The 27,824-nt window shown below is 32.7% G+C and overlaps 1 protein-coding gene across 1 annotated transcript; it reads right to left on the reverse strand.

Annotated features, from left to right (window-relative positions):
- Positions 1-27,594, reverse strand: LOC129232100 (organic cation/carnitine transporter 2-like). Its single transcript, XM_054866337.1, has 7 exons — positions 27,319-27,594; positions 17,211-17,573; positions 13,700-13,803; positions 11,571-11,725; positions 2,775-2,943; positions 252-399; positions 1-87 (listed from the first exon to the last, which is right to left on the reverse strand). The coding sequence occupies exons 1-7, from the start codon at positions 27,373-27,375 to the stop codon at positions 1-3; spliced, it is 1,083 nt and encodes a 360-aa protein (XP_054722312.1). The 5' UTR covers positions 27,376-27,594.
- Positions 27,595-27,824: the final 230 nt, after the last annotated feature.

The following is a 27,824-nucleotide window of genomic DNA, read 5'->3' on the forward strand; positions in this document are numbered from 1 at the left end:
CTATGAAATGTATACAAAAATGGTATTTTTTCGCAAATTTGCAGTTTTGAAAAGGTCAATAACATTTGGATTTTTCTTTCTTTCTTCCTGCAAGAAAGTAGACAAATTAGGTGAAAATAAATCCTTACAAGATGAATTTACTGAAATTTAGTACAAGGAGTGCACTATATTTGATATGAATATTCGATAGACTTGATTTAGATCATCAGCTAAAATAATTTACTTGCTTCTGATGTAAGAATCAATAATACCTTTTCAATTCTTTCTTTCAACTGCTTCATGGCAGATGGCATGTTATGAATTGGTAGCTTATTTCTTTGGGCAGCAGTAATCATTGTCTTTTCTGCTTCATCATATCTGCCTTGAGTCATTAACCATCGAGGAGATTCAGGCATGAAGCTAGATTTAAAAAAGTCTATTAATCTTTTGAAGAAACAAAATTTTTCCAGAAGAAATATTTTCTCGATTGAAATTCAAATGACAAAACAACGGCAAAAAATACAGAATTTAAAAAAAATAATAACAAAATAATTGAATGAAATATTTTGCATTTATTTTAAAAAGTTAATATATTTAAAGAAATTTTTATGCCTCTTCCAATATTATCATAACATTTTAAAATCCTTATTTCTAATGTATTATTCATCATATTTTAAAGTATTTTTTAATCAAAAAGGTAAATTAATAAATAACAGCATTCAGAAAAATTTCCAGAACATGATAAAAAAGAGAAAAAAAGTTTGAAAAATAAAGCTTAAAGTACTGCATAAAATTAAAAACTCGTAATAAAAAATTGGCAATAAATTTGGAAAATACCATTATGTTTTTAAAAAAATTAAGATTCATACCCTGACTTAAATACTTTCTTGAAAATAATTATAGTAATGAAAATAGTTAACTATCATTATTGTAGTTTGTGCTACATGCTAATTAAATACAAATGCAAACTAGCAAATTTTAAATGAAAGTATACTGGTATTTCACTGAGTTGCAATTTAAAGTAACTTTAAAATGCAATCCCAGATAATTTCACTTTTTCAGTAACATAACCAAAGAATCTATTTTGTTATTTACTATTACCGTGATTATCATATGATCATACATTAAAGGGAAAAAGAAAGAAAAACATGTTAATCAAGGTTGTATCCCAAGAATAATGGTACACCCACTTCAAATTCTATTGAGTACCCCCCCCCCCCCTCCCAAAAAAAAAACCCTTAAAACAAACCCTTCTTTAAAATTTTCCTGGCACAGTATGTACAACCCCCCCCCCCCATCCTGTGCTTGTTGGCACCCCTGTATTAATGAATCAAAGTTAAATCAAATGAGAAAAAAAAACAATTTTTAAGATCATTTTGCCAGTATTAAAACAGATGAAATAATTTTATGATACCTTTAAAAAAATTTTTTTTAAATAAACAAATACATAGATAAAGCAAATAAGTTGGTTTATACTTAAAATTGCACAATACTGTACTCCAACTTTTGATAAGTTAAACAAGAAAGTTTTGCACACAAAAAGCCTTTAGTAAAACAGAAATCACACCAGAACTACAACTGTGATATAATTTACTTTAGTTCAATAATTGCAACCATTTAACCATAAAACAACACTATAATGAAAGCACAAACATTGCAACTTCTTTCAATACTTGTGCTTTGATAATTGTTTTACGGTTATTTAAAACAGGCCTGAAAAATCAGAGGCATACATACAGTATGTATGTATGTAGCTGATTTTCATATCATTTCAATTTGAAGTATGATTCTTTAAAATAATATAACTTTTTAAAAACCTATTAACATCATTTGTTGTCTAGTATGCTAACTAGCTTCGAAGAAAAGTAAAGCTTTAAAATTAATAGAGCAGGTAACTATTGATAACAATAACAAGGTTTGAACAAATAACCAAAAAAAAAAACCTCCCCTGATTTTTTCCTTAACTACTAATTTTGTTTTTGTTGCAATTATCTATAAAATCTTCTTCAAATTTATTCATTTTTGTTACATTGTTCAAATTATTGTCTTTTGAAATTGAGCAATGATATAGAATAGTGAAAAATTCAAAAACCAAGTATAACATTCATTCTGAAAAGAAGTCTTGTTTCTTTTACTCAGAACTAATAACTCAAAAAATACTTCCCTGAATTTTCATTTAAAAAAAAAGTTAATTTCCACAGTCACTAATACTATACTTATTTTGTTTTTATTACAAGTATCTTTTTCACCTGTTTCCAATTCATTTGTTTTTGTAACATTGTTTAAATCTGCAATCTTTTGAAATTGATCAATGCTATTAAATAGTGAAAATTTAAAAAACCAAGTGAAACTTCATATTGAAAACAAGTTTTTTTTCCTCAGATTTTTGACTTCCTATGTGATAATTGCATTAATAATGTCTAAAAAAAAATTCATTAATTGAAAAAATAATACAAATATTTTGAAATCTAAGGAAGAAAAATACAATTCTTAGATTAAGAAAAAAATATTAAAAAATAAAAAAAAAGTACATATTATGGTGCCAAGTCTTGGATAGCCTCGATTTCAATAAAAATCAAATCAAAATTTTAGAGTTTATAAAAAGATTTAAAAAGAGAAAAAAAAAACACTACTAGTTAGGATTTCAAAAAAAAAAAAAAATCATAGGAGATCGTAGAGTTACAAAACTCTGATTCCTGAAGCAAGCATTGAAGCAATCACCATCAAAAGATGCTGAACAGCCGTCAAGCAAACAAGTTAACATATATGAACTGAAACTTTCTAAGGATTCTTACCACCAATAACTAAGTAAAATGGAAGTCACAAGAGCACTAGCTAACTGTTGATACACCCAGTCCCTAATCAAGTAGGTCATCCCAGGAAGTAAAAGCAAACCAAAAGCCCAGCCAAATGAAAAGGCAAAAGTCACTCTAGTCCTATACACTGGACCAAGTACTTCCATTACTGTAAAATACAGAATAATTATTGGGCTCTGGAAATAAATACAAAACTTTGGAAAATATAAACATAAAATAACTTAATATAAAAAGCAACAAAATTGAAAATTGACTGTAAAATTAAAAAAACATAATGCATTATACAAAATGAAATGTGTATGCTAAAATGAAAGTATTAAAATAAATCTGGAATCTGAAATGAGAAATGGTATTTCATTAATGTACTACAAAACAATTTTTTACTGTTTTACTCCAATAATTTTATGTACCATTTATACTCATTCAACAAAATAAAAACCTGTTGAAAATTAATAAAGGCAAACAAAAAATTTTTAAGAACATGTAAAAATGTTTTGTAACACTAGTTACAAAAGTACTGCTATGGAATAAAGTTTGAATGCAAATAAGAAAGCACAAATTTCATTCTGATGTTGGCGGTGACTGCAAATTTTACTTGAAACGTTTGAACTAGTTTGTGGGCTCAGTTCTACATGGTCTTTGTAACAATAAAAGTCTTATTATTTGCCTATAAATAAAGACTTAATCATTATGATGATACAAATTAGAAGAAAATGAGAATAGAACTATGAGAAAATAAATAAAACACAGTTAAAAAAAGTATCACATTGTTACAAGCAGAAAATCTTTTGCAATCCTCTCTCTGGAGTACATTTATGGATTCTCAAAAAAAAAAAAAAGGGGGGGGGGAGGGTATATAAACAGAAAGGATAAATTTGTTCAAGTTAAAGGTTATTGCAACCACACATAAAAAAGGAATTTTTTTAGAATCACTGACACATCTGTAAGCACATTTACCGGACAACTGCTGAAATTTTCTCGTCAAAAAACAAATTACAGGCAGAAAGATAACCATTTTTATATCATGCAAAAAAGAAAATTTTATCAAAATAAATAACTTTGGTAATTAAATACATGATCTTCAGTTGAAGTTCTAAAACTGACTACAACTTTTATAACTAAACTATAAACAAGTACAATAAAGAAACTGAATGCTAAAATAGTGTGGGTGTGGATAAAGTTCCTAACAAATGTGCAGATAGTAGTTTTTAACAGTTATATTCATGAAGGCAGGAAATGCCGAAAGGAATTTTCAGCAGAAAAGTCTTCCATTTAGAAAAACCTATGCAATATGCAACTGCCCATATCAGCACATACTCATTGCTAATATCAGGACACACAATTTCCTATGGAGCTTTTAAGGAAGAGTTTAAGTTCTAGAATTTGTGCTTTGTCCATTTAAATAATGAGGAAAATAAAACTGGGGTTCCTTTGAAAGTCTTAAATTTCAAGTTTTATGTTTTAAAGTTTGAAATTGGGGGGCTGACTTCTTGATCTTAAACGAACAAAAACAATGAACACACCCTAATAAGGCTTAAAACCCTCTGACAAACAACCAAGTTAAACAAAATCTAGGGAGTAGGGAGGAACTATACCAAAAAAAAAAAAAATTCCATATTTTTCTATGAAAATATCAAACTATGCAACAGCACCAATGATTTTTTTTCTCAATTTTTAAAAGAACTTGAAAAAAAAAAAAAAACACTTTTTCAGATGCAATTAAAATGTAGTCACACATCCAAAATTGACGAAAAATTTGCAAACAGCCTGTCACACAGGGCCGATCCTAGCAGGTGTGCAGAGTGTGCGCCGCACAAGGGCGGCCAAAGCAAGGGGCGGCCGCAGGCCGCATCATATAGTTCTTATAATCAAGCAAAATTCCTCCAGAATTTCTCACAAGATAACTTATAATAAGTAGAATAAATATCCTAAATGTTCAATTTTTAAATGTTCAATTGTCAAAGTATGTGTCGATTTCCCGACAGCATAGCATAGTTTAAGAAAAATAGAATGTTAGGGAACATTGTGTTGATTCATTGTCCATTAATATTTACTCTTAACACACATGCTTCATTTGGTTGCAAAGTTTGTGGCAGAACCGGTAATCAGGCATGGATACAGGGGAGGGAAAGGCCCCTTCTGAAGTATGAAATGGTGCCGTCTAAAAGAAGCACCGAGGGCGGCCACTAATTTTTATCCCCCCCCCCCAAGCTTTCATAGACCTAAACAATGAAGACATATTTTATTTATTAAAAAAAGGCTATACTGATTAGGTACTCTCGCAAGCATTTCAAACAGCAAACTATGCAACAAACTCGGTGTTTAACTATCGTGGATACGTGGAGAGAAAGTGGAAAATTGCGACTCCCTTGAGAGTAACATATATGAATGACGAACTAAAATGTTTGACTTTTCCCTCTTTACGACATTTTTTTTAATTAAAATCTTGAATGAACTGCCCGGTTTCAGATCAGGTAAGAAGACAGGGCCCTTGCACCGGGAAGTGAATTTAAATGTAGCTCCAAAACCAAGATGGTGCCATGACCTCCTTGACGAAACTAAAGAAGGTTTAAAATTGCGTTTCTAGGACTTTACTTTCGGAAAATTTCGTTAGTTGAACCATCGATCTTAAAGACCCAATTAAGTCTCTGATTCACCTCTTCCACCTTAACTTAATCAAACATAGCCAAAAAATGTTGACTCCAAAATCCAAAACATGTTTTCAGACGACAGCCCTTAGTATCATCAAACGTCATATAAAATTGCTTTGGCATTTTTCAAAATTTTTGCAGTGGAGGACCCCGAAATCCATTCGCAAACATTACTACCCAGGACAGTCGCAATTAGTGTCTTTAGAGGAGCTCATAATTCCACCCCTCTCACTTAATGTATTGAAAAACAAACTAAAATTGCGTTTTTCAAACATCAGTTTCAAGAACTTTTGGTGAAAGAACCCGGATCCCCCTTTTCTCCAACACAATCACTATACCTGAAAATTTCGTTTTTAAACGGTTTCGTAGAGTCACAGCTTCCTGCCTAAACTAGCCTGAAATTGACTTCAGTTTCAAAAACACAGTTCTTGAGGGCACACTGAACCCCCGTTCGCTGTTAGTCCCATCGTTATTGCTCAAAATACGATTTTGGGACTTATATTTCTAAATAAATACGGAAGAGATCTGCCAGGCTTATGTAACTTTTCACGGCGCTAAGGCATATTCATCAATCGTCGAGGTGGGGTGGACAAAAGTCTATAGTTATATTTTTCAGATATTAATGTTGAAAAATATCCGAAAGATCCGTAGAAGCTTCCCAGTTTCGTTAACGTCACCAAAGATAATATAAAATTGCGATTTTATAAATACAGTAGGGGCTGCTTAATGTGATCACGCTTAATGTTATCAGAATCACGAAGTCCCGGAACACCTGTATGTTAACACATGTTAAAAAAGTCGGGTATTGTAATCAGCGTCTTCGTTTATTGTTATCACTTTTTTATTAACTTTCAATTTTTCCCCCCTTTTTGTTCCTCGATTAACAGAAATAAATAGGCAAACCCTGACCAGACTAACTTTCTTTGTAGCATTTAATGGTTTTCAATAGCAGTTCAAATTTTTTCTAGGAATGAAGCTACAGAAAGTTCGTCCCCAGTGACCACAGACTCCTCCTAAGAAAACTTTCTTTTGCCCCTGAAAAAAATTCAGTCGCTGGACATGTTGCAGGCATTGGTGTAGGACCTCTATTGTTGCCATTACTTTGTAAACTATTAAAGAATTATGTAGAGATTGAAAACAAAGTCAAATTAAATTAAAATTTAAACAACAAGCAAAACCATGCTGAAAAGATAGAAAAGCTGAATGTGCTTTGAAACTGGTTTAAGAATGTCAGGGAAAACGGTCGTATTTTATTTCACCTATTTCTATGTGATTAAAAATTGCATAATTTAGCTTTCACTTTTTATAATTCAGATTTTTTCCATTCTATTAATTTAATAATTTAAAACTACTTTCAGTTGAGTCATTGTGATTTTAATTTGAGGTTGCCAAAATAAATGCACCTTAATTGGGAACAAAAATCATTATTTTGTGTCTCCTGGATTCTTATCAGTTATTGTTATCAAATTATATTTGTCTCAAAGCGATCACATTTAAGCGGCGCCTGCTGTATCCGCTTAAGAGCCCCATAATCCTTCCTTCCCAAAAATAGCCTATAATGGATTTCAGTTCCAAAAAATATTTTGGTTCGGAATATTTTCACGCTTCCCCTATTGTTTTCAAATCTAGCCAAAAACGGGTTTTTGAAAAAATAGTGCCGAGAAATTACCGGAGGGTAGACGCCAAGATTCCCTACCGTCTACTGTCACCAAAGACGGCCTAAATTTTGCGTTTTAAACTTATATTTCGAAATCTTTCGATGGGAGACGATTGTTGAATCTCTCTCCCTCTTGCAACGTCAACAAAAGTAACCCAAAATTGCGGGTTTAAAATTTCAGTTTCGGAGATTTTTCGGGAAGAACGCCGATCCTTCCTAAGCTACAGTCTTAAAAAATAGCTTCAAATTGATTTCAATTTTGAAAGAATTTTAGGAAAGAACTGCAACATTACTTTCACCTAAAGTTTCGAAAAAAGTTCCTAAAATTGAGATATTTGAAGTCAATTTCGAAAATTTTTCCATGCACCTTGAATATACTTGACTCTTTTGTCCTTACAACCAAACACAACTAAAGATTAACTAAAAATATTTTTCATACGCCAATTTCGATAATTTTCTTGGAGCAATCATCCTCCCTTGAACCTCTGACACCTCCCCCCACGCTTCCCCTTCCTCCGTCCCTTCTCTGATGTCACCGAAGAGACTATAAAATGCGGAAACTTTGACAACGTATAATAAAAAGCACAATTTCGCAGATGGTGATCTGTGAATTTGTGCTTTTTATACGTTGTTACTTTTCGTTTCTTTACAAGAGCACAAAGGTATTTATTTATCTTACTATAAAATGCGTTTCTACGACTAGTAAATTTTGGTATCTATTACTTTTTTCAAAGATATAAATTGTACCTAAGGAGTTTCTTACTATAAAAAACTTCTTCCTTTTTATAAGATCATTCTTCTGTCCCCCCCCCCTTTTTTAAATTCGAACTTGACATAGAAATTTAAAGAAAGATTTATATCGACGTTAAAGATTAGTCAAAATATGCAAATAACTCTTGAGGGGCGGCACATTAGGTCTTTGCACACGGGCGGCCGACACCCTAGGATCGGCCCTGCTGTCACATACCACCATTGTAAGAGGTTGAATAAGATGAGCAATGTCAATATCTAGTTTAAACAAAGTACATTTAATCTTAACTAATAATAAAGCTGAAAGTCTCTCTGTCCGGAGGATGTTTGGATGTCTGTAGGATGTCTGGATATCTCTGACGCGCATAGCGCCTAGACCATTCGGACGATTTTCATGAAATCCGGCACAAAGTTAGTTTGTAGCATGGGGGTGTGCATCTCGAAGCGATTTTTTGAAAATTTGATGTGTTTTCTTTTTCTCTATTCCAATTTTAAGAACAAAATTTTCATAAGATAGAGGAGTAAATTACAAAATTATCATAACGTAGAACCCTAACATGGGTACAAGCCAATTGGCGAGAAAATTCATCATACATTATTTGTAAATATACAGGCGAACCAAAAGACCTTTTAATTTTTCTATTACGGGCAAAGCCGTGTGGATACCACTAGTTAAAAATAAAACATTTACAATCAGGGTCCCACAAATCCAGAGCACCTAGTCATCCGGGGGACTAGAAAAAATACCTTGACAATTCTGTACCTCAGAACCAGAAAAATGCAAGTCACATTATGGTAATTTTAAAGGAGAGAGAAAAAGCTTTTTTCTGGCGCATGCAAAAGATGGGGAAAATGATGCCAACCTGCTCTTTTAACCTTGGTAAAAAACTGAAAAGTTTTTTTTTTTTTAATGAATTACATTCACTTGGCTTGATGAAGAATAGGCTTCTACATACAATGCACTAATAAATGGAGAATCTCAATTTTTTTTTTTTTTTTGACTTGCCTCAGTCTGGCTCTGAGGTAGAGAACTAGTTCTTTCAAGACAGGAGCTTTTTAGAAGTAATGTTAAACTGAAGCCATGTTACACCTTCAATGAGTCCTCTATATACTTTTACAAATCCAATATATTTTGCTTAAACCTTAGGTGTGAGTTTTCAGGATATGTCACTTATTCAAAACGGCTAAATACGTATTTTTTCATTTTTGCAAAAAAAAAAAAAAAAAATCTAAGTTTTTGGAAGTCAAAGTCGCACAAGCAGACATTTTTTTGAAAAAGGTGGTTCAAAACCAATTTGCATTATTCTTACAATAATAAGCAAATATTTCAGGGGGTGGTGCTTCGTTGTTTAAACAGGCGGGGGAGTGATCCCTTTCCCTAATTCTAATATTTTCTAGAAGTTACAGGGATTATCCATTCATTATTAGCATTAAAATACTATTTATATGTTAATCTTCGAAATGTTATTAAATGTCACCAAATTTGGCACCAAAATAAAGTTGCCAAAAATGATGCCAGCTTGCCAATCTCTCTTGAATTTCTTGCCAATCCTATATAAGCAAATATTAAATGGCGCATTGCAGGCAAAGTTAACATACAGGTTAAAGTTTCAAGAATTACTTTAATTTTTAGAGAAAGTTAATGAAATACATACCAAATTACAGTAAATTAAGCATGTATAGACATAAAAACAATTGCTATTTACAAAATTTGTAACAATACATTCGATCCAAGAATTCATAGCAAAAATATAGAAGAAAATTTCGTAAAGGCCACAACATACTAGTTCTCTGCTGAATGCAACATACAAAGAACTGGGTTTGTCTTTGATTAAAAAGAAGCTGGCTTGGAAATCGTAAGCAGAATTAGGTAGCAATACCCATAATATGCAGGGGTGCGCACGGGGGGGGGGGGGGGGGGGGGAGGGACATCTGTTGGCCTAGGCTCGAGCCTGAAGAGGGCCCAATATTTTTAAAACTAGGGGTGAAATACGGGGGTAAACAATACCGAGTGGAGCCCAGAAAAGTAATTTGTGACAGGCTCCAAAATTTCGGTGCACGCCCCTGTCGATATGCCAATACTCCCTTTTCTCAAATGCATAATAGATCACACATAAGGCATCACTTATAAGTAACTTGTAGCTTACAATGTTCATTGTAAAGACTCATTTATGGAGGGAGTCAAGCTCAATTAGTTAAGTATAGGTAGCTTAAAAACAAACTAAATCAATTGAACCGAATAGTTCCCTTTGTAGAATTCAAAAAGGTCTTTTAGGCACCAAAAAGAAAAATAACACACATCAAATTTACCAAAAGAATTGGCTATAAAAAAAGTTTTTTGAAAAAGTAAATAACATAAAATACATTTAACGTAAATTGAGTATGTCTTTTGCGAAAATTTTGTCATATAGAAATCAAAGTTAACAAAGTCACATATATATCTGCTAATTCTATATTAGCTACCAGTTTGTTTCGCACTCTTGGCTTCCTTAAGAGGTTTTCCATCTCCAGCTCAGTCACTTTCCTATGCCGGGCTGATGAGTGCTAATAAGCATGAAACTGCAGTTCTCGGCTGGAAATGACTGAGCTGGCGGTGTATTTCACGAAAGTCACATATAGTTTGTAGATTTTCAAAATGATGCTTGGGTGAGCGTATGATAAAACAAGTATTGGTATGCTTTAAACTTTAACAAGAAAATTAAAAGCAGCATATGCATATGAAATAACAAAATTATCAATTTTTGTTATAGCTATGCCTAGTGATGTTCCCATCAATTTTTCTGAGGGTATACTCCCAGTAATCCATTACGCACAATTTGTGTAGGTGAAAATATACATAGTCTGTCATAATATGAAAATTTATAAAGCTTGAGGGAACACGCTATATGTCTAAAAAACGTTTGAGAGTATACGGTGTACATGGAGTACACCCTATGGGAACACCACTGGCTATGTCATCTCTGAACACAGTCACAAAAAATTAAAATAAGAAAGAAAAAAAAAACTTGTTCTAACAGGACCTGATGGATAGCAGGGTTCAATTTAACAAGAACTTAATCTTTGAATTTTTGATTTGTGTAACACATGTTTATAATCAATTCTATTGATTTTATGAACTTACTATCACTAATCCCCACACAAACATCTAAATGCATGTGCCAAAAAAAAGTTTCTAAACTGTGAAAACTCTGTACAGCTTAACATAAAAGAATTTTAATAATAATTTATTCATTGAGGAGGATAGTTTGCAGTTCCTTGACTTGAAAGTTTAACTCTGAACAAGATAAACTGAATCAAAACTAAACAAAACACTTATTTTCAAATGTATATCCTTTTTTATTTGACTGAATATCATCTTTTTTTCCCCTTACATCAAAAATGATACTTATAAATTCAAATCACAGTCAAGTTGCTGGTTTTATATAGCAACAAAATTCTAATAATCGCTCATCATGCAATACAAAGTTATTAGAAATATTTATTTGAAAGTGTCATACAAAAAGAGAGAGAAAAATCTTGATTTAACTAACACACTAACTCTGCGTTTTTAATTTGTTTTGAAAAAACCCTGAATACCTAAACAACTGATGAAATAACAAAATTACTCTAATTAAATTGATACACTTCAAACAAATAAGCTACAAAGAATTTTATGTTCATTTGTGGCAAAGTAAATCTTGAGAATAAATATCTAATAGTTGCTTAAATGTTACTTACACAAACAAAATGATGTATTCTGAGTCCCAGCAACTCCAAGTGCTAAACAAAATCTAGCAACACTAAAAAACGTATAGCTAGGAGAAAAAGCAGCAATAACACTTGCAACAATCATCAACGTAACGGATAGATTCAAAATTATTTGACGTCCAAATCTATAAAAGAAAAATCAAGCCAATTTCAACTAAGAAAAAATTAAGTCATATTGAAATTTATCTAAAAATAACTCATGAATTTGTAGAAAATATTTAATCACATTTTTAAAACAAAGAAGGGAATAATGAAACTTATGTCACCAAGGGTCAGTAAACAAACAGAAAAATTTTCATTCACAACTAAAATGCTTTAAATATTGCATTTTTTGCATAGAAATTCATTTGATTACTTTTTGTTCTATATAGTGGCATATGATTTATATAATTACCATGTATATTTTCATTTTTATGCAGAACACCTTTCATATTCAGTTCTAAATTTTTTAGAATCCTTTATTGTGATAGCCATTGCATTACAAAGTATATGAAAGCTTCTACGATAGTGGATGGCAAAATTTAACACAAACATTTATGGTTGGTTTTTTGTATTTAAATGTGAGTCTAAAATAGTGAAATTAAAATTTATCATTAACTTTACTTTGTTTTTATTTTCATAATTCTAATATACTAAACCAATTTTATCTCATAAACTTGTAAATTGTTGAGTCAAGGTTAATAGTAGACACAAGTAAAATTTTATTTTTCAAAAACTATGAGGAAGCTTCCTGCCCCCTCAAAACTCTTTAATTACACATACAAAAATCATTGGGAAGAAACCATTTGAATTTCTTTTTTAAATATTTTTTGGTTTTAAAGTGTGTTGTAAGATCAAAATTTTCGAAAACGTCAACCCATTTACAGAATTTTAAATCACGAACAACCCTGTGTTGAGCACAAATAGTAGTGCTCCCTGATTATATGCGTAACAAAAAAATTTTTTTTTTTAATTTTGAATGTTTTAATTGCAAGAAATATTTATTTTTTGAATAAGGCTGTCTAAAAATCAAGTGGATACGACACAGTGTATTGAAAATGTTTGTTAACATTATCTTGTTATTCTTTATGTTCTTTCTTATGTATTTAATCAATTTTAATGTTTACTAACCAAAAATATGTTAATTGTTCATCTAAAAATAAATTTAAATAAATGAAAATTGTTGCTTGTATTCTTCAGAAAAGTATGGAAAAAATATTTGTTAATATCTACACCTCTTATTCTTCTTTCTTGAATTACATTATATGACAGCATAATTATTTGCCAAAAAGTGTATGTTTCTTTTTTTTTTTGGAGGGGGGGGGGGGGAGAAAGAAAGAAAGAGCACCAATTAAAAAGTTAACTTCCGATTTCCCTCTTGAGCTGTGTTAATATGTTTGGTGAACTACAGTTCTTAAAATAATAGCTTTAGTTATTTAAGAGAAAGCGAATTAAAGCGACATCACAGAACCAGTGACGTGGCTTTCTTATAGGAGGGGCTTGTAGAGCAAGCACTTAGATAAAGCTTACAATAAATGTTCATATTACCCACAATAATGGCAAAAAACCTTATAACCACAAAACAAATTCAATAAAAAAAAAACTTTTAAGTCAAGCTTACAAGATGTTTCTTTAATAAAATAAAATAATACATAGTATCGGATTTACTTAAAACAACAAAATGAAAATTATTACTAGAAATATTACTAGCCCAAACAAACAATAAAAATTTGGTGATTACTTTTTGGATACTTTTATAGACAAAGAATGAATTCATGTCAGCAGTGCTGAAGGGGGGAGGGGTCCCTAAAATATTTGACTTGTTGTAAAATGCAAATATTTACTATAAACTGATTTAAAACCATCTTTTAAAAATAAACAAACATCTACTAAATTAAAGCTGGCTAAGTAATCTAAATGGTCATTTTTTTTTCAACCTGATCAAAATCCATCAGCTATGGGATTTATCCTCTGAAATGAATTGTTATTCCAAAAATTTTCTGCCAACTACAGTACTGTATGTATGTACATACATGTAATTGATTTCTGATATAGTCATTCATAAAATATCAATTATTAATACTTACAGGAAAAGTTTACAATAAAAAAAAATAGCTTACCTATCAGCAAGGTGTCCAAAAATAAAAACGCCACACATCATGCCAGCCATGTAGTTAAACTGAGTAAATGAAATAAGCCAGTCTCTGCCACACACCAAGTCATACTGGAACAATCAAGGACATAAAGCCTCCATCTGGTACAAAAATTTAGTTTCTTATTTAATACACACATAACAGTGATTTACATAGACGAATAAAATTTATTCCCCATATGTTACCTGGCTCACAAAAATGAATTTCACACAGTCCTCAGGCCAGGAGAAGAACCCAAGACAAAAATCAAGGCTTTCATGACTGCTATAGAAGTTGACAGGATTATTTCATTTTAGCTATGAAATTATGAAGGGTTCATATTGATATTCACAGAAACAGGAGTTTCCGTATAACCCCATATCAGGAGTTTCCAATGTGGGTGCCGAGGCCAGGGCTGCCGACAGGATTTATGGGCCCCCTATGCAACTTTCTTCAGGGCCCCTAACTTTTTAATAAATTTTTAACCTCCTATTTTTAGGCACCGTTTTCACATAAATATTTAAAATCTATTTGCGATTTTTTACCTTTTTGGAAGAGGAGGGATATCAGGAGAGTGATGCAGGGGTCTCCTTGGGGTTGAGGGTAGAATATCTCCAACTTTAGGTGGTCCGGGGGTTTCTCCCCCCGGGAAATTTTTTGAAAAAAACACTAAAAATTTCTGCATTTTGAGGCCTTATACGGGATAATAGGAACTACAAAAACATGAGGAAAGAAAAAAGGAAAACAAAAAATTTCTTAAACTTTACTCTTTTGCACACTAAGACAATACAAAACACAAACTGCTTGTGGTTCGACAAATCATTGATATTAACCGACAGAGAGGAAGAGCGACGAGGGAGAAACGATGACGCATTGTCACTTGCTCACATCGACTATCGGTATAATTAGTTTTCTATCATCTCTTATCAACTCATCAACAAACGGAACACTGAATTAACTGAAAAACGATCAAGATTAAAATATGCTTTAAAAGAAATGGTGGAAATAACAGCCTAACCATTTGGTCAAATCATACTTTATACAACTGATGGGAAATAAAATTGAAGCACTTTTCAAGCAGTATCAGAAACTTTTGAAATTATTTTCAAGGCCTCTGGAACAATTAAAATTATTCAAAGCAGTTCATTTGTACTTTCCAATCTCTGACATTTTAATACTTGATCGTATAAGTGATCGAGCCTGATCATTTTCACTGAATTCACAACGATTGAAAACTAATAATCTTAACTATTAATCTTAACTCTAGGAGAAAAACTTCCTTCAAACTATTTTTTTTAAGGGGGGGGATTTATCTTTATCTTAGGCCTGCTTCGCGGGCCTCTCAATCTTTCACGGGCCCCTGTGCAATGCATAGGCTCCCCCCCCCCTCTCGACGGCCCTGGCCGAGGCACCCCGTGGTGCCATATGCATAGGCAAGTTATGCCGTGAAGTGTTTACGTTATCAAATTTTTTTTGTTATACAAACTAAAAAAGTGCAATGGTTGCTCATCAAAGTTTTACACGGTTTCAGATATTTTACTTGAATAAAACAAAAACATAAAAATATCATTCATCTACATTAGTAAACTAAAAAACGTCTTATTTCATTGCACAATTAAATGGTAACCCTGCTTCTACATAAATACTTTCTGGCATTTTCTTCAAAATCAGGCAAATATATGAATATGATTATGCATCTCTACTTACGCCTTATACAGTTTTCTATTTATGTTTATAAATTAATAAAAATGTATATATAGAGAGATAGATTCATGTATAATTGAAATAAATGTTTGAGTTGTCGTGAGAAATTTTAACTGTTTAAAGCGTGCCATGACTTGAAAAAAGTTTATGAACTCCAGCCCTATATCGTCGTATCAGAGCAACAGTAAGAAATCTTAAGTGTTATTTCTGGGATTAGATATAGTGAAACCTGTCTATAACAATAAACCTGTCTATAATGATATTTCCCTTGGTCCCAAAGCAGGATGACAGCATATATAATCAAACTGTCTATAATGATAACCTGTCCATAACAATATCATTTTTAGGTTCCAACAGTATCATTGTAGACAGGTTTTACTGTATCTTACTGTTGCTCTGAAGCGAGGATATAATTTCTAGTACCACTAGAGAGTGATGCATTTGCTTGAAAGATAATGAAAAATAATAAAGAATAGTGAAAAAGAAATAACATGGATTAAAAATACAGCACTTTCTCACATTTTTAAGCATTACATGAACTCTGCACAAGTCATGAAAATTAATTCCGGGAATTACTTACAATAGGGAAAAAAGTACCTTTTGAAAACTTTTGAATAATATTGAATTAGGGTGCATCCCTCTTATCTGCTGCAATAATTTTGAATTTAGTATTGATTTACAACGTCCTATTTGGCAGCCTAACAAGCTCACAATTATGCTGCCAGTAATTTTTTTCGCTTTTTCTTAAAAAAGTTCATCAATTGTCACAACCCTATCCAGGGTTCATCTCATGACTGTCAGACTATCAAAACAGCAATTGGAGTTTTGAAGTGGGTTTTATTGACTTCAAGCCCACCTTGGAATATTCTTTTTAAGTTTCTAACAATATTTCTGAAACAAAATTTGGAAAAAAAGTCAGACTCAAAAGACTAGTACAGTTAATAGGACCACATTGGGATGGACCATTTTAGTCCTAATAACCTTCTAATCTCATTAAGCGAACAGGACCTGTGTAGTTTGACCAAACATACATCACACAATATATGTAAATGCCGTTATGATTACTGTGAGCCCCATATGTACGGTGAGCATGCAAAGAAGAAAAATTGCAGTTTATGATATTTCTGAGTTAAAGAATAAAGTAAAGCAAATAAACTTTTTACACTCCTCCCTGACCGATACGTTTTTAGTTATTCCTTCCAATCAGTATCAATTCAGCTCAACAACCAGAAGTAACAAAAAATGCGAGAGTGGAAAAAAATGCTAAAAAATACTAATTGGAAATTAAAAATTCCAATGAAATGTAAATTACATATTTCACATCTAAATTGAAGAAATTTAAAATTTCATTGAAATTTTGATTTCTGCTGGAACAGTGCCACCCTGCAAAGGGAGTTTCGTTAAGCATTTTTTTTTTTCCTGTAAATATTTTTGGGTTTTATTAAAAGTTACAAGAACCATGATGAATTTTTATTGCACTAACTATTAAGCTCCTTGGCACACTTGAAACTTGCTTCAAGTGGGCGATTTATTTTTTTCCTAATTTGTTCTCATGTTCTTTAGTACAATTAAACATATTTTTGGTCCCAATAAGCGAATGTGTAATGGCTTTTGTTCTTAAAGATTTGGTCTGCTTAAGCGGCTGGTCCAAATAACCGGTAGTCCAATGAAGCGGATTTTACTATATCTTGAACATTTTCAGCATTGCTCAACTATGAGCTAAGTGAAACAAGTCTAAATCTAGTTTATAAAAGATATAAAAAATACTTGCTAGAAAAAACTAATTTATACTTACTTCCTGCGTAAGTGTATTGGTATAAAATGAGGAATCATATTCCCAAGATTCACAACTAACTGTTTTATTCTGATTGATCACAGCCTCACCCTCCACAACTGCTGTTTCATACATAAAACAACGACTTGGGGAGAGACCTCCATCGTGGAACTCCAAAGGAATAGCTGCATTTCTCCACTGCTCAACAGTCCAATTCAAGCCTGCAGGGCGGGAGCACCATACATCTTGCTTCGGGGCAAAAAAAGGTGTGCTTAAATTATAAAATGCAGTCGGGGTGCCTCGCAAGCAAGTTAGAATAAAAATCAATCGCTGCCAAGGGCCATAGTTTCCAATTACATCAGTAACATCACGAACAGGAGCTATCTGTAAAAAAAAAAAACTTAAAAATTTGCAGTTTTTCTTACACACCATGACTAACATAGTTAAGAAAAGTAATTGTTCCACATATTATTTTACACTAAAAACTTATACGATGTTGGAAACCTTATCTTTACGCAAAGCATAAAATAAAATCACGTCTTATTTAAGCATTATAAAGTACAGTCGGACCCCGATTTAAGGATACCTTACCTAAAATCCCTATTAAGCAACTGCGCAAAAATATCCACAATTAGAAAGTGAAACTGAATTAGAAAATTTTTATTCAGCATTTTACTACTTATTACAAACTGGTTAATTTGAAATTTTAAAACTACTGAGGAATGATGTTTGATTCATATTCAGTAAGTTACCGCCCTATAGCCTGGGCTAAGGCAGGTGTATATATATAGAGCTAGCGGTGTATTTCATGAATGATGTTTGATATTTGACAATTTCCTGGATACTTGACTCGAAATAGTTCTTTTTTGCCTTATGGAGAGAAGACAATACCGTATTATTTGCAGCCTGCTGCATGAGATCAGGGCTGTCCAAGGGGGGATGGGGGGCGATTGGGGCAATTGCCTCAGGTGCCACAAAATGAGGGGCGCCACAAGGCACCCCTCATTTTGACGAAACACAACAAAATTAACACGAAATGAGGGGCACTTTGCAGAGCCCCTCATCGTATGAAATTAGGGGCGCCTTGCAGTGCCCCGTCATTTCATGTATCATAGATACACAGTTATAGACACACAAAATAGAGAATGATTGCAATGATTCTCTATTTTTTCCAAGGGCATGAAAATACTCCTCTCTCTAAGTCTACAAAACCAAGTCTTCTATCATTGAAGGAGATACAATTTCCGAGAATATAACTGTTTAGAATGAAACAAAAGGTACTTCTCCTTTGTCTAGTTCCCACATTTGCTTGAATTCTGCCCCGTGCATGCAGTGAGGTAATCAGAAAAAAGTTTTAGGGGAGCACATTAAAGAACAAAAAAACCAAAAAAAAAATTCTTCTTTTTTTTTTTGATTGGGTAGGATAAAGGTCAAAAGGTGTCCGGTCAAAATTTTTAAACTTTTAGTTTTAAAAACACAATTTTAGCCTTAAAAACGCGATCATAGGTTATGTTTCTTGACGTTAGTGTAAAGGACGGAGCTCAGAGACTGCTTCCGATCGATTATTTTATTTTTTTTAATAGACTGAAATCAATTTCTTCTCCCCTCTGCAAGTTTCCAAAATTGAAGTTTCAGAAACACAACTTTAGACAAACTTCGAAGATTTTATGGATAGGAGGATCTGGAGCATTTCCCTGGAAAAGTGTTCAAAATTATGATCCAAAAAATTTAAGCAACGTTTTACATTCAGGGGCTATTCCACTTAAATTTTTTGTACGTGTTGTTTAAAAAATCCATTGCTTGTGATATTAAAGAAAGGCATAATGGGGACTTTTGCACGAATATTTTCTTGAACTCAAGTCTTAAAACGCAATTGTTAGGCCATATTTTTTAATTTTTGGGCTAGTGATTTTTCGAAATTAGAGTTTCAAAAACGCAATTCTAAATGATTCTCGATATTGTTGAGTATTTGTGGGCTTTCCCCTAAAACTTACAAATATTTGATGCAAAAGAATGACATCTCTGTTTTAACATGTATGAAAGTGAAACAACTCTTGAAAAGAATCATTAAATGAATTCAGATGGAAACTTAATTTTGATGTAATTTACTTTGACAAATACATTTTCTATTTATAATCAGCAAATTATTTATTCGTGTTCTTAGTTTGATCAATGTGAATAACTAATTCAGTTTTAATTGTTTGTTTTTTATCTAGTGGGATAAAATTTTACTAGATAAATAGTTTTTTGATTTTTAACATTTCCATTTTTCCAAAAGTAGTTGGGGTATTAATGTTTCACAATTATTAGAAACAAATTCATTGCTTGTGTTTTAATTTGTGTTACGCATAGCCCTCTGATTGTTCGGCTCATTAATGTTTAAAAAATTTAGAAAACATTTAGTAAAAATAAAAAAAGAAACACGTTTTCGATTCAATACTAACAATAGGAGAATGTTGGAATTTAATGTTTTTATCGCAAATTTTTTTCAGCGTAAACCGAAAAAGCAAACTTGTACCATAAAGCTACTACATTATCTTTCTGTGTGTATAGGGGGGGGGGGCGCCAGGAAACTTTCGCCCCGGACGCCTTTGGCTCTTCGACGGCTCTGCATGAGATACGTTTTTAGTTTAAATGCAATGTAAAGCATTCGAAAAAGTAAATTTAAATGGGAGCTATGGCTTTCTGCATCAAAATCAATATTCCCCCCATCAAGATGTCCCCTCGCCCGTCAAAAATTGCTGATTGATTCCAAGAAAAGTATTTTTCTATTTCGAACAGTATGGATATAACATTTGGAAAACAATCCAATATTTCCAAATGCAATTAACAAAAAAAAAAAAAAATTTTTTTTTTTGCTGTTTAAAATAATTTCAATTTGTGGTTTATCATTCAGTAAATAGAGGTTTTTGCCTTCATTTTAGTCAGAGAAAAAAAAAATGTTAAATAGAGGTTCGTTAAATCAGGGTCCGACTGTACTTATAAATCTTAAAAATTTATTGAATAGTTAGAGAATTTAAAAGAAAGCTGAGTTGATTCATCTATTGTATGAAATATATTATACAAATACAAAAGCAACGACCAGCAACAGGCTCTGGGCCCAGCTAGACTGGTCCTAGTCAATTTACAATCCCCAGTGAAGATCAATGGCCCTCTTAAAACTATCTACTCCCTTGCTCATTACCACCTCTTCCGGTAAACTGTTCCAAGGTTCCACTACCCTGCTATAATAATAATTTTTCCTAATATCCATGTTAGCCTGAGATTTAAATAGCTTAAAACAATGACCCCTTGTCCTGTTTTCAGTGCTTAACTTCAGCCCCGTAACATCTTTCATTTTAATAAATTTAAACAACTGAATCATGTCCCCTCGGTCTCTTCTTTGCTTAAGACTGTACATTTTTAACCTTCTAAGCCTGGAATCATAGTCTAAGTGAGAAAGTCCATTTATTAGCCTTGTAGCTCGCCTTTGAACCCTTTCCAATACATTAATGTCTTTCTTAAGATAAGGAGACCAAAACTGAACAGCATACTCCAAATGAGGTCTTACCAAACTTCTATATAAGGGCAGAAGAACTTCTTTAGATTTGTTTGAAATAGATCTATTGATAAACCCAAGCATCTTATTGGCCTTGTTACTAGCAATGCTGCACTGTTGGCTAAACTTTAAATCCTGACTTATTAAGACCCCCAGATCAGTAACCAGTGGCGGATCCAGAGCCCTGTTTTGGGGGGGGGCGATTTTATCCATGGGCGATTGGTCCACAAAAAATTTGGGGGGGGGGGGGGGGTCAGAGAAGTCACGGGAGGGGGGATGTGGGCAGCGCCCTTATTTATTTATTTATTATTTTATTTTAAATTTTATAAAATTGGGTCATGGTATTTTTGTTGTTGGTTAAATGATCGTCTCAAAAAAAAAAAAAAAAAAAAAAACCTAGGGACACGACCTGAAATCTCGAGACAGATATCAACAGTAGACTTCCTTCTTTCGATTCAAAGCTCCAATTTAATCTTCATCGAAAAACGTGACAAACATTTAAAGTACCCTTATTAAGTCAATTCTTCTTTCTTTAAACACGTGAATCGATCAGCACCAGCATTTTCCAGTCGATCTATAACTTTGAAGTTAGAAAAACGGAGGGGCAGTGCCCGTTTGTTTTTGAAAAGGAGGGGCAGTTGCCCCCACGAGCCGCCTATGATTCCATCCCATCCGTTCTCACATGCGCTCAAAAGTATCGGACGCACAAAAGCTATTTCGTTGCGAAGATCATTCATGAGCTTTTAAATTGAGTCTTACTAATAAAGGAAATACATTCCCTTATATCGCCATTTTTTATATATTTTCTCTCATCCTATTATGGAATGAAAAAAAATACCATTCTAATGTAACGTGGGATTTTCAGAGATCGACATGACATGGATTTATGAGGCATTTCTATGAATCTCCTCGGTAATACATTTTTGAATAAAAATAATGTCTAATGATTGCAGAAAAAAGGAAAACAAGCAACTACCAAAGTTCACTATAACTACAAATAGCGACAGTAAAAAACGCGAAACAAAAGTTTAAATAAAGATATATCGAAATAAATCTTGTAACAAAAATTGCTTTTATGATAGAACCAGAAGCAAATAAAGCGGTTAATTTTCGTTATACAAAACATAATTTTCCACTATTTAACCAGTATTAAAATAAATTTAGGATCAAAATAAAACGTTTTAAGTGTAGTTTACTTTTGTTTGAATAAGATTTTACTAGGAAATGCGAAATACAAGAGACAGAAAAGATCTTTTATCAATTTAAAAAAAATTGATCTGTTAAAAAACCATATTCTGTTACAGCATTGTTAAATTACACTTAATCAGTGGCGTAGCAAAATTGGATGTCAACCGGGGTATAATCTGGGCTATCACCCCTCACCCCTCCCCATCAACCGAAGGCGAAAAAAAACCTTATTCAATGTTCGATGAAAGAAACGAAGTTCATACAATATTCATAAACAAAACGAAATTGTGTCCCCCCCCCCCCCGAGAGGGATATCATCCGAAATAAACGTTTCCCTCGTATTGATATCAATGCATTTGAGAGATTATAAAACATATGCGAATTTCTGTTGGTATTTACATTTTTCCGGAACTCTTACATGCGTTTTGGGTGTCTCCGCCCCCCCCCCCCCCCGCCCTACTCCATATGAGTACCAGCCGCCTCAAATGCCCTTCTAGTGAGACCAATATGTTTGACAGAAAAAAAAAATTTTTTTTTTCATGTTGGAAATAAAATTTAGAATTGAAACATCGAAATTTCTCATATTCATTTTAGTGTCACACTCTAGGGGGTGTCACCCGGCTTAGCCCCGCCCTGCAAAATAATTTTTAATATAAATTGAAATGTTGGGGAATTTTTTTTAGAATTGAAGCATTTAAATTTTTCAAAAAAAGTTGAAGATCCAATTTCGGTTGCCACCTGGGGCAAACCCATTCGCGCCATCGTAGCAATGCTACTGACTTCATCAACTCACATTTATATGTAAAATAATTAAATTTATCAAATAGATAAAGGAGAAAAAAAAAACCCGTATTTTCATATCAATCAACTAAAAAACCGGAAATTAAGGGAATATGTAACCCCCCCCCCCCCCCCCGTAGCAAAAATAAAACGTATGTATGGCACCAGTTATAAATATGCAGGAATGATTACACCTTCGAACGATATAAAACAAACGCTGAGAAGGAAATACGCTTTCAATTTTTAACATTTATCATTTAAATTTTGAGCATAAATGAAAAAAATTTAATGTATAAATTTTGAATTTGAAAAAAAAATTAGATTATTCTTCAGAAAGTGTTCAAACAAAAACGATTTATTTTGGTAATACTACAACCTAATAGTAAAAAAAACCACGAAGTCTGTTGGGGGGGGGCGATCGCCCCAATCGCCCCCCCTGTGGATCCGCCACTGTCAGTAACTTTGTCTGCCTGACTAATGACTGAACCTTACAAATAATAACTTGTACACTTATTTCCATGCCCTAAATGTAGCACTTGACATTTCCCAACATTAACAGCCATAACCCATTTATCAGCCCACTCCGTAATATGATCTAGATCCTCTTGCAGCTGTTTTGCTTGTTCTTCATTATCTACAGTCCCCATAACTTTGACATCATCAGCAAAACAATTCATGTTCCCAGAAATATTTTTGTGAATATCGTTCATAAAAACAATGAACAAAACAGGCCCTAACACTGATCCTTGAGGAACCCCGCTTAAAACCTCACTCCAAATAGAGTAGTTTCCCCTTACAACTACCCTTTGTTTCCTTCCGGTCAGCCAGTTTTTTACCCAAATGAAAGTTTTTCCTCCTATTCCTATATCAGCTAATTTGCTAAGTAGAGCAACATGCGGTACCTTATCGAAAGCTTTTTGAAAATCAATGTAAACAACATCTACAGGCTTCTTATTGTCCAAAGCCATGGTAACTTTATCATAGAAATGTAATAAATTAGTTGCACAAGATTTGCCTTTCCTGAAACCGTACTGAAAACTAGTCAATAGATTATTAGTCTCTAGAAAATTTACTATCTTAATTTTTATCAATGTTTCAAAAATTTTGCAAACCACCGAAGTTAGACTCACAGGTCTATAATTTCCCACACTCCCTTTAGACCCTTTCTTGAAGAGCGGTGTAATGTTAGCCAGCTTCCAGTCCTCTGGCACTGTCCCCGAGTTATAAGAAGCATTGAAAATATTTACGATTACATCTGCCAATTCCTCCGCACATTCAACTAAAATTTTTGGATAAATATTATCAGGTCCTGGAGCCTTAGTCTCTTTAATTTTTTTCAAATGAAGTAAAACGTCATCCCTGGAAAATACAAAGTCCTCAAGCTGTACTATAGCTTGTGTCTTGTTGGTGTCAACTGTTGAGATACAGTTATCGTTAAAAACACTCGAAAAAAAGTTATTAAGAACATTAGCAATATCACTATCGTCCTGAATTAAAATTCCGTGCTCATCAACCAGTGGCCCAATATGACTATTTCGAACTTTCCCCGAGTTAGCGTATGCAAAAAACCTCTTGGGATTCCTGTTTATGTTATCTGCCAGTCTTTGCTCCAACTCTCTTTTCTGAATCCGTACCAAATACTTAAATTTACGCCTTGCCTTACAATATTGGAGCCTATCTGCACTGTGACCAGTTTCTCTAAACCTATGAAAAGCAGCTTGCTTGTAATTTAGAGCGTCTTTAGTTTCCCTGGAGAACCACATTGGCCAAATTTTAGTGTTGACACCCTTTCTCCTAAAAGGAACATGATCCCCAACCGTTTTCGCTAGCTTTTCCTTAAACTCTGCCCACTGAAGATTCACATCGCTATTGTCCAATCCAGAAGAAAAAACTGCTTTCAAACTCTGCCTAAGTGCCACAAAATCAGTACTATGTTTATAAATGTAAAGTAATCAATACCTACAAATTTTTGAACATAAAAAAAAATCTGATTTAAATTTAAAAAATCTACTTTAAATTTGAAAAATCCGATTTTAATTTTTAAAAATTTGATTTATGATTTTAAAAAAAATTAAAAAGATCACGAACCCTAGTTTCAACAGGACATGGAGCTCTTCAGCATTATCTAAGGTCTTTAAAATAACTTATATCAATAGTGATTTGAAAATAGTTATTTCTATCATTTGTCACTAAAATTGAGTACTGTAACGTTTGCAACTCTCTTATTGGATTGCAATATTATATAATATTTTACTTTGAGTGGCAATGTAAAACATCTTTTTTAACATTTTAAGCCAATCAAATACAAACCCTATGTAATTTCATCCACATGCTACAAAAATCAGTGGCAAGAATGCCCATAAGAAGGGGGGGGGGGCAAGTGGGGCCTCAAGCCCCCCCCCCCCCACTTGAAATTAGAACTTCCTTGCTTTTCATACTTTTTTCTTTGCAAAAATGTAAAACCATTTTTTTCCAGCAATTAATGAATAAGTTATTAAAAATGTCAAATTTTAATAACTCTAATTTTTACTGAAATCGATTTCTGTGGGGAAAATATCTGAGCCCCTCCCCCTTAAAATTTTGCATATGGGCGCCCTTGAACAGTGCTAACAATTAGAAATTTCCTCATAATGATTATAATACAAGGTCTAGTTTATTAAAGAGCATGTTGAGTATTTTTTAAATTTATTTCATGTATTTTCTCATGAGAAAGAGAACAATGGGGGACCCCCCCCCCCTCCCTTGGACAAGGTCTTAGATTTATAAAATACAAGTATGAATCTCTGGGCATCCGTCGAATTCTTCCATGGGCCGGTGACGGACAAGAGCTGAGAATCTCTGTTCTAGATGATTTCTAATGTATATATAGTTTTGCAGTTTCAAGAAAAAAATGGTGTTTGTTCAACTGTTTAATTTAAATTAAATGATTTAAATTATTTTAAACCATAACTTACATAATTAATACACATAAATAATATGTTTATCTGAATGGAAAAAGTTATTTTTATTTTTAAGGTTTAAAAAGCAAATTGTAATAAAATTATAAAATTGCAGCCACATGTTTCAAGGTTACAAAGAACATAGAGGAATTGAGACTTGTTAGACCGGTCCCAATAATTTTAATATTATTAATGTTTTTTGTTTCAATTTATGACCAGCAAATAGATCCTATAGTCCAAAAAGTCTCATAAAAAAATCACATGGTACAGTTATATTGAACAAATTTTATTTCAGAAACAAAATTTTATTGCTATTTATTTCAATGTTAAGAAATTTTCATGTGTCTGCTACTTGATCTTTTTTAACGGTTTTAATAAAAAATAGAGTAATAAACTGAACATCTCTTCTAAAGTAAGTTCTTTTAATTCACAATTATTTGTAGTTTCTTAATTTTCTGTCATAAAGACAAATATTATCACAACATATCTTCAGACTAAGAATTCAGGGTACATAAGTTCATTTTCAGACACCCCCCCCCCCCCAAAAAAAAAAAAAAAAACTTTAAGAAGAATTAGAAAAGCAAAATTCTTGTTATAACAACAGTGAGAAGTTGATGAAGACCTTAGTTGGGCTGATTCTTCAGAAAATGCAGATGGTTAAGGCAAAAAATAGCGCATAAGTAAATTGTTCAATTTAATTTTTAATATGTTACATTGATCTTAAATAATTTTGTTTTTTCATGCTAAACACAAAAGAACATAAGGAAGTTACAATACTGGATTCATATTTAACACTAAATTTGTTATATAGAAGTTATTTTTGTTTTTTTAACCCACACTGCACATAGTTCTGTTAAAAAAATTTTCAAAAAAAGTTAATGAATTGAACATTTTCAACAAAATCTGGGATGATGTTGATGAGAAATATTTAATGAAACTTATGTTAGAAAATCACACTGCTCCATTAAATTCTTTGATGAGATAAAAAATTAAAAGATGAAAAGTAGAAAAGCGGACCAACATGCCCCCATCTCCCTCTATTATAAATAAGAACCTTTTTTTGGGGGGGGAGGGGGGTGCATAAAATATTAACATAAAATAATTCTCAAGTTCAACTCTATATTAAAAGGGTTGGATATTTTCAAAAAATTTCAAACATTGCATCATCCATTTTACATCTAAAGTTCACGAGGTGCATCAATTTCAAAATAATAACACAAATTTTAAAAAAGAACTAATAATAACAAAAATATAGTCAACATAGAGCATACAATTTGAATCGATGAATGCTTTTTAAAACATGGGAGAACATAGGGATACTGAACAAATTTTATGGTGAATAATGTTTATTGAAATAAAACAGATATTATCATGGAGCAAACAGGGTGGGAAAAGGTAAATTTAGGATTTTAACAAGCAAAATAAAACGATATAACGAATAAATACCTTTGTGCTTGAAAGTTAAATGTGTAATTAACCACGTTTTGACGCACAAAAATTGCAAATTACTGCAGACACGTTTTTCGGCGTTACTATGAACATTTTTCACTGCTAAGAAGTGTGAGCTTTTGGATATTCATTTAAAATAAAACGAGTTTAAAAAATTAAAGCAATGAGCAAAATAATAAATTGCTATCACAACAATTAGGTAAGCTGCAACAAAGAATTTAACTCAATTACTTACATCATTTAATGGAGAAGTCTGTCCATTTTCCACGTTTTTGGGTGATCCTTTTGCCATTTTTACACAATTTTGTAAAATGAAAATATAAAATTACCATATAGAGCGAATAACGAAAATAATGAATGAAGTATGAAAACAATGCATTTCGATGAATACAGTAGAGCAATGGAATCTCAAAAGATTCCAGAAGCGCAACTGAAAAGAAATGTGCTATGAAAGCATAAACATTATTCAAAGCATTTTGGAATTGCAGATATATAAACTCTACGCTCCTAATTCATGAAAAGCCTCTGCGATCAATCGAAACGAATACGGCTTCCCATGGTGATATACCAACATCAACAAAAACGCCGGCCGGTTGTAATTATGACAGATGCAGCTTGCGCATGCGCATTTACTCTCTGCGTTACGTAACGAGGGTGTTACGTGAATGGTTGTCCCAGTTTCTTTTTCTAAAAAAAAAGAGGAAGGAAAAGAAAAACCCGAAAAGATAAATTTATCTGCTG

The sequence above is a fragment of the Uloborus diversus genome, unplaced genomic scaffold, assembly GCF_026930045.1.
Source record: "Uloborus diversus isolate 005 unplaced genomic scaffold, Udiv.v.3.1 scaffold_1072, whole genome shotgun sequence".
NCBI classification, from domain to species: Eukaryota; Metazoa; Arthropoda; class Arachnida; order Araneae; family Uloboridae; genus Uloborus; species Uloborus diversus.

Excerpts from the sequence above, each read along its gene's own strand:
- LOC129232100 (XM_054866337.1), bottom strand. The coding sequence starts at position 27,375 with ATGGCAAAAGGATCACCCAAAAACGTGGAAAATGGACAGACTTCTCCA. Across the intron at positions 400-2,774 it reads ATTTTACTTAGTTATTGGTG|CTTCATGCCTGAATCTCCTC; the intron begins GTAAGAATCCTT and ends TTTTAAATCTAG. Across the intron at positions 88-251 it reads TGAAAGAAAGAATTGAAAAG|GAAGAAAGAAAGAAAAATCC; the intron begins GTATTATTGATT and ends ACTTTCTTGCAG.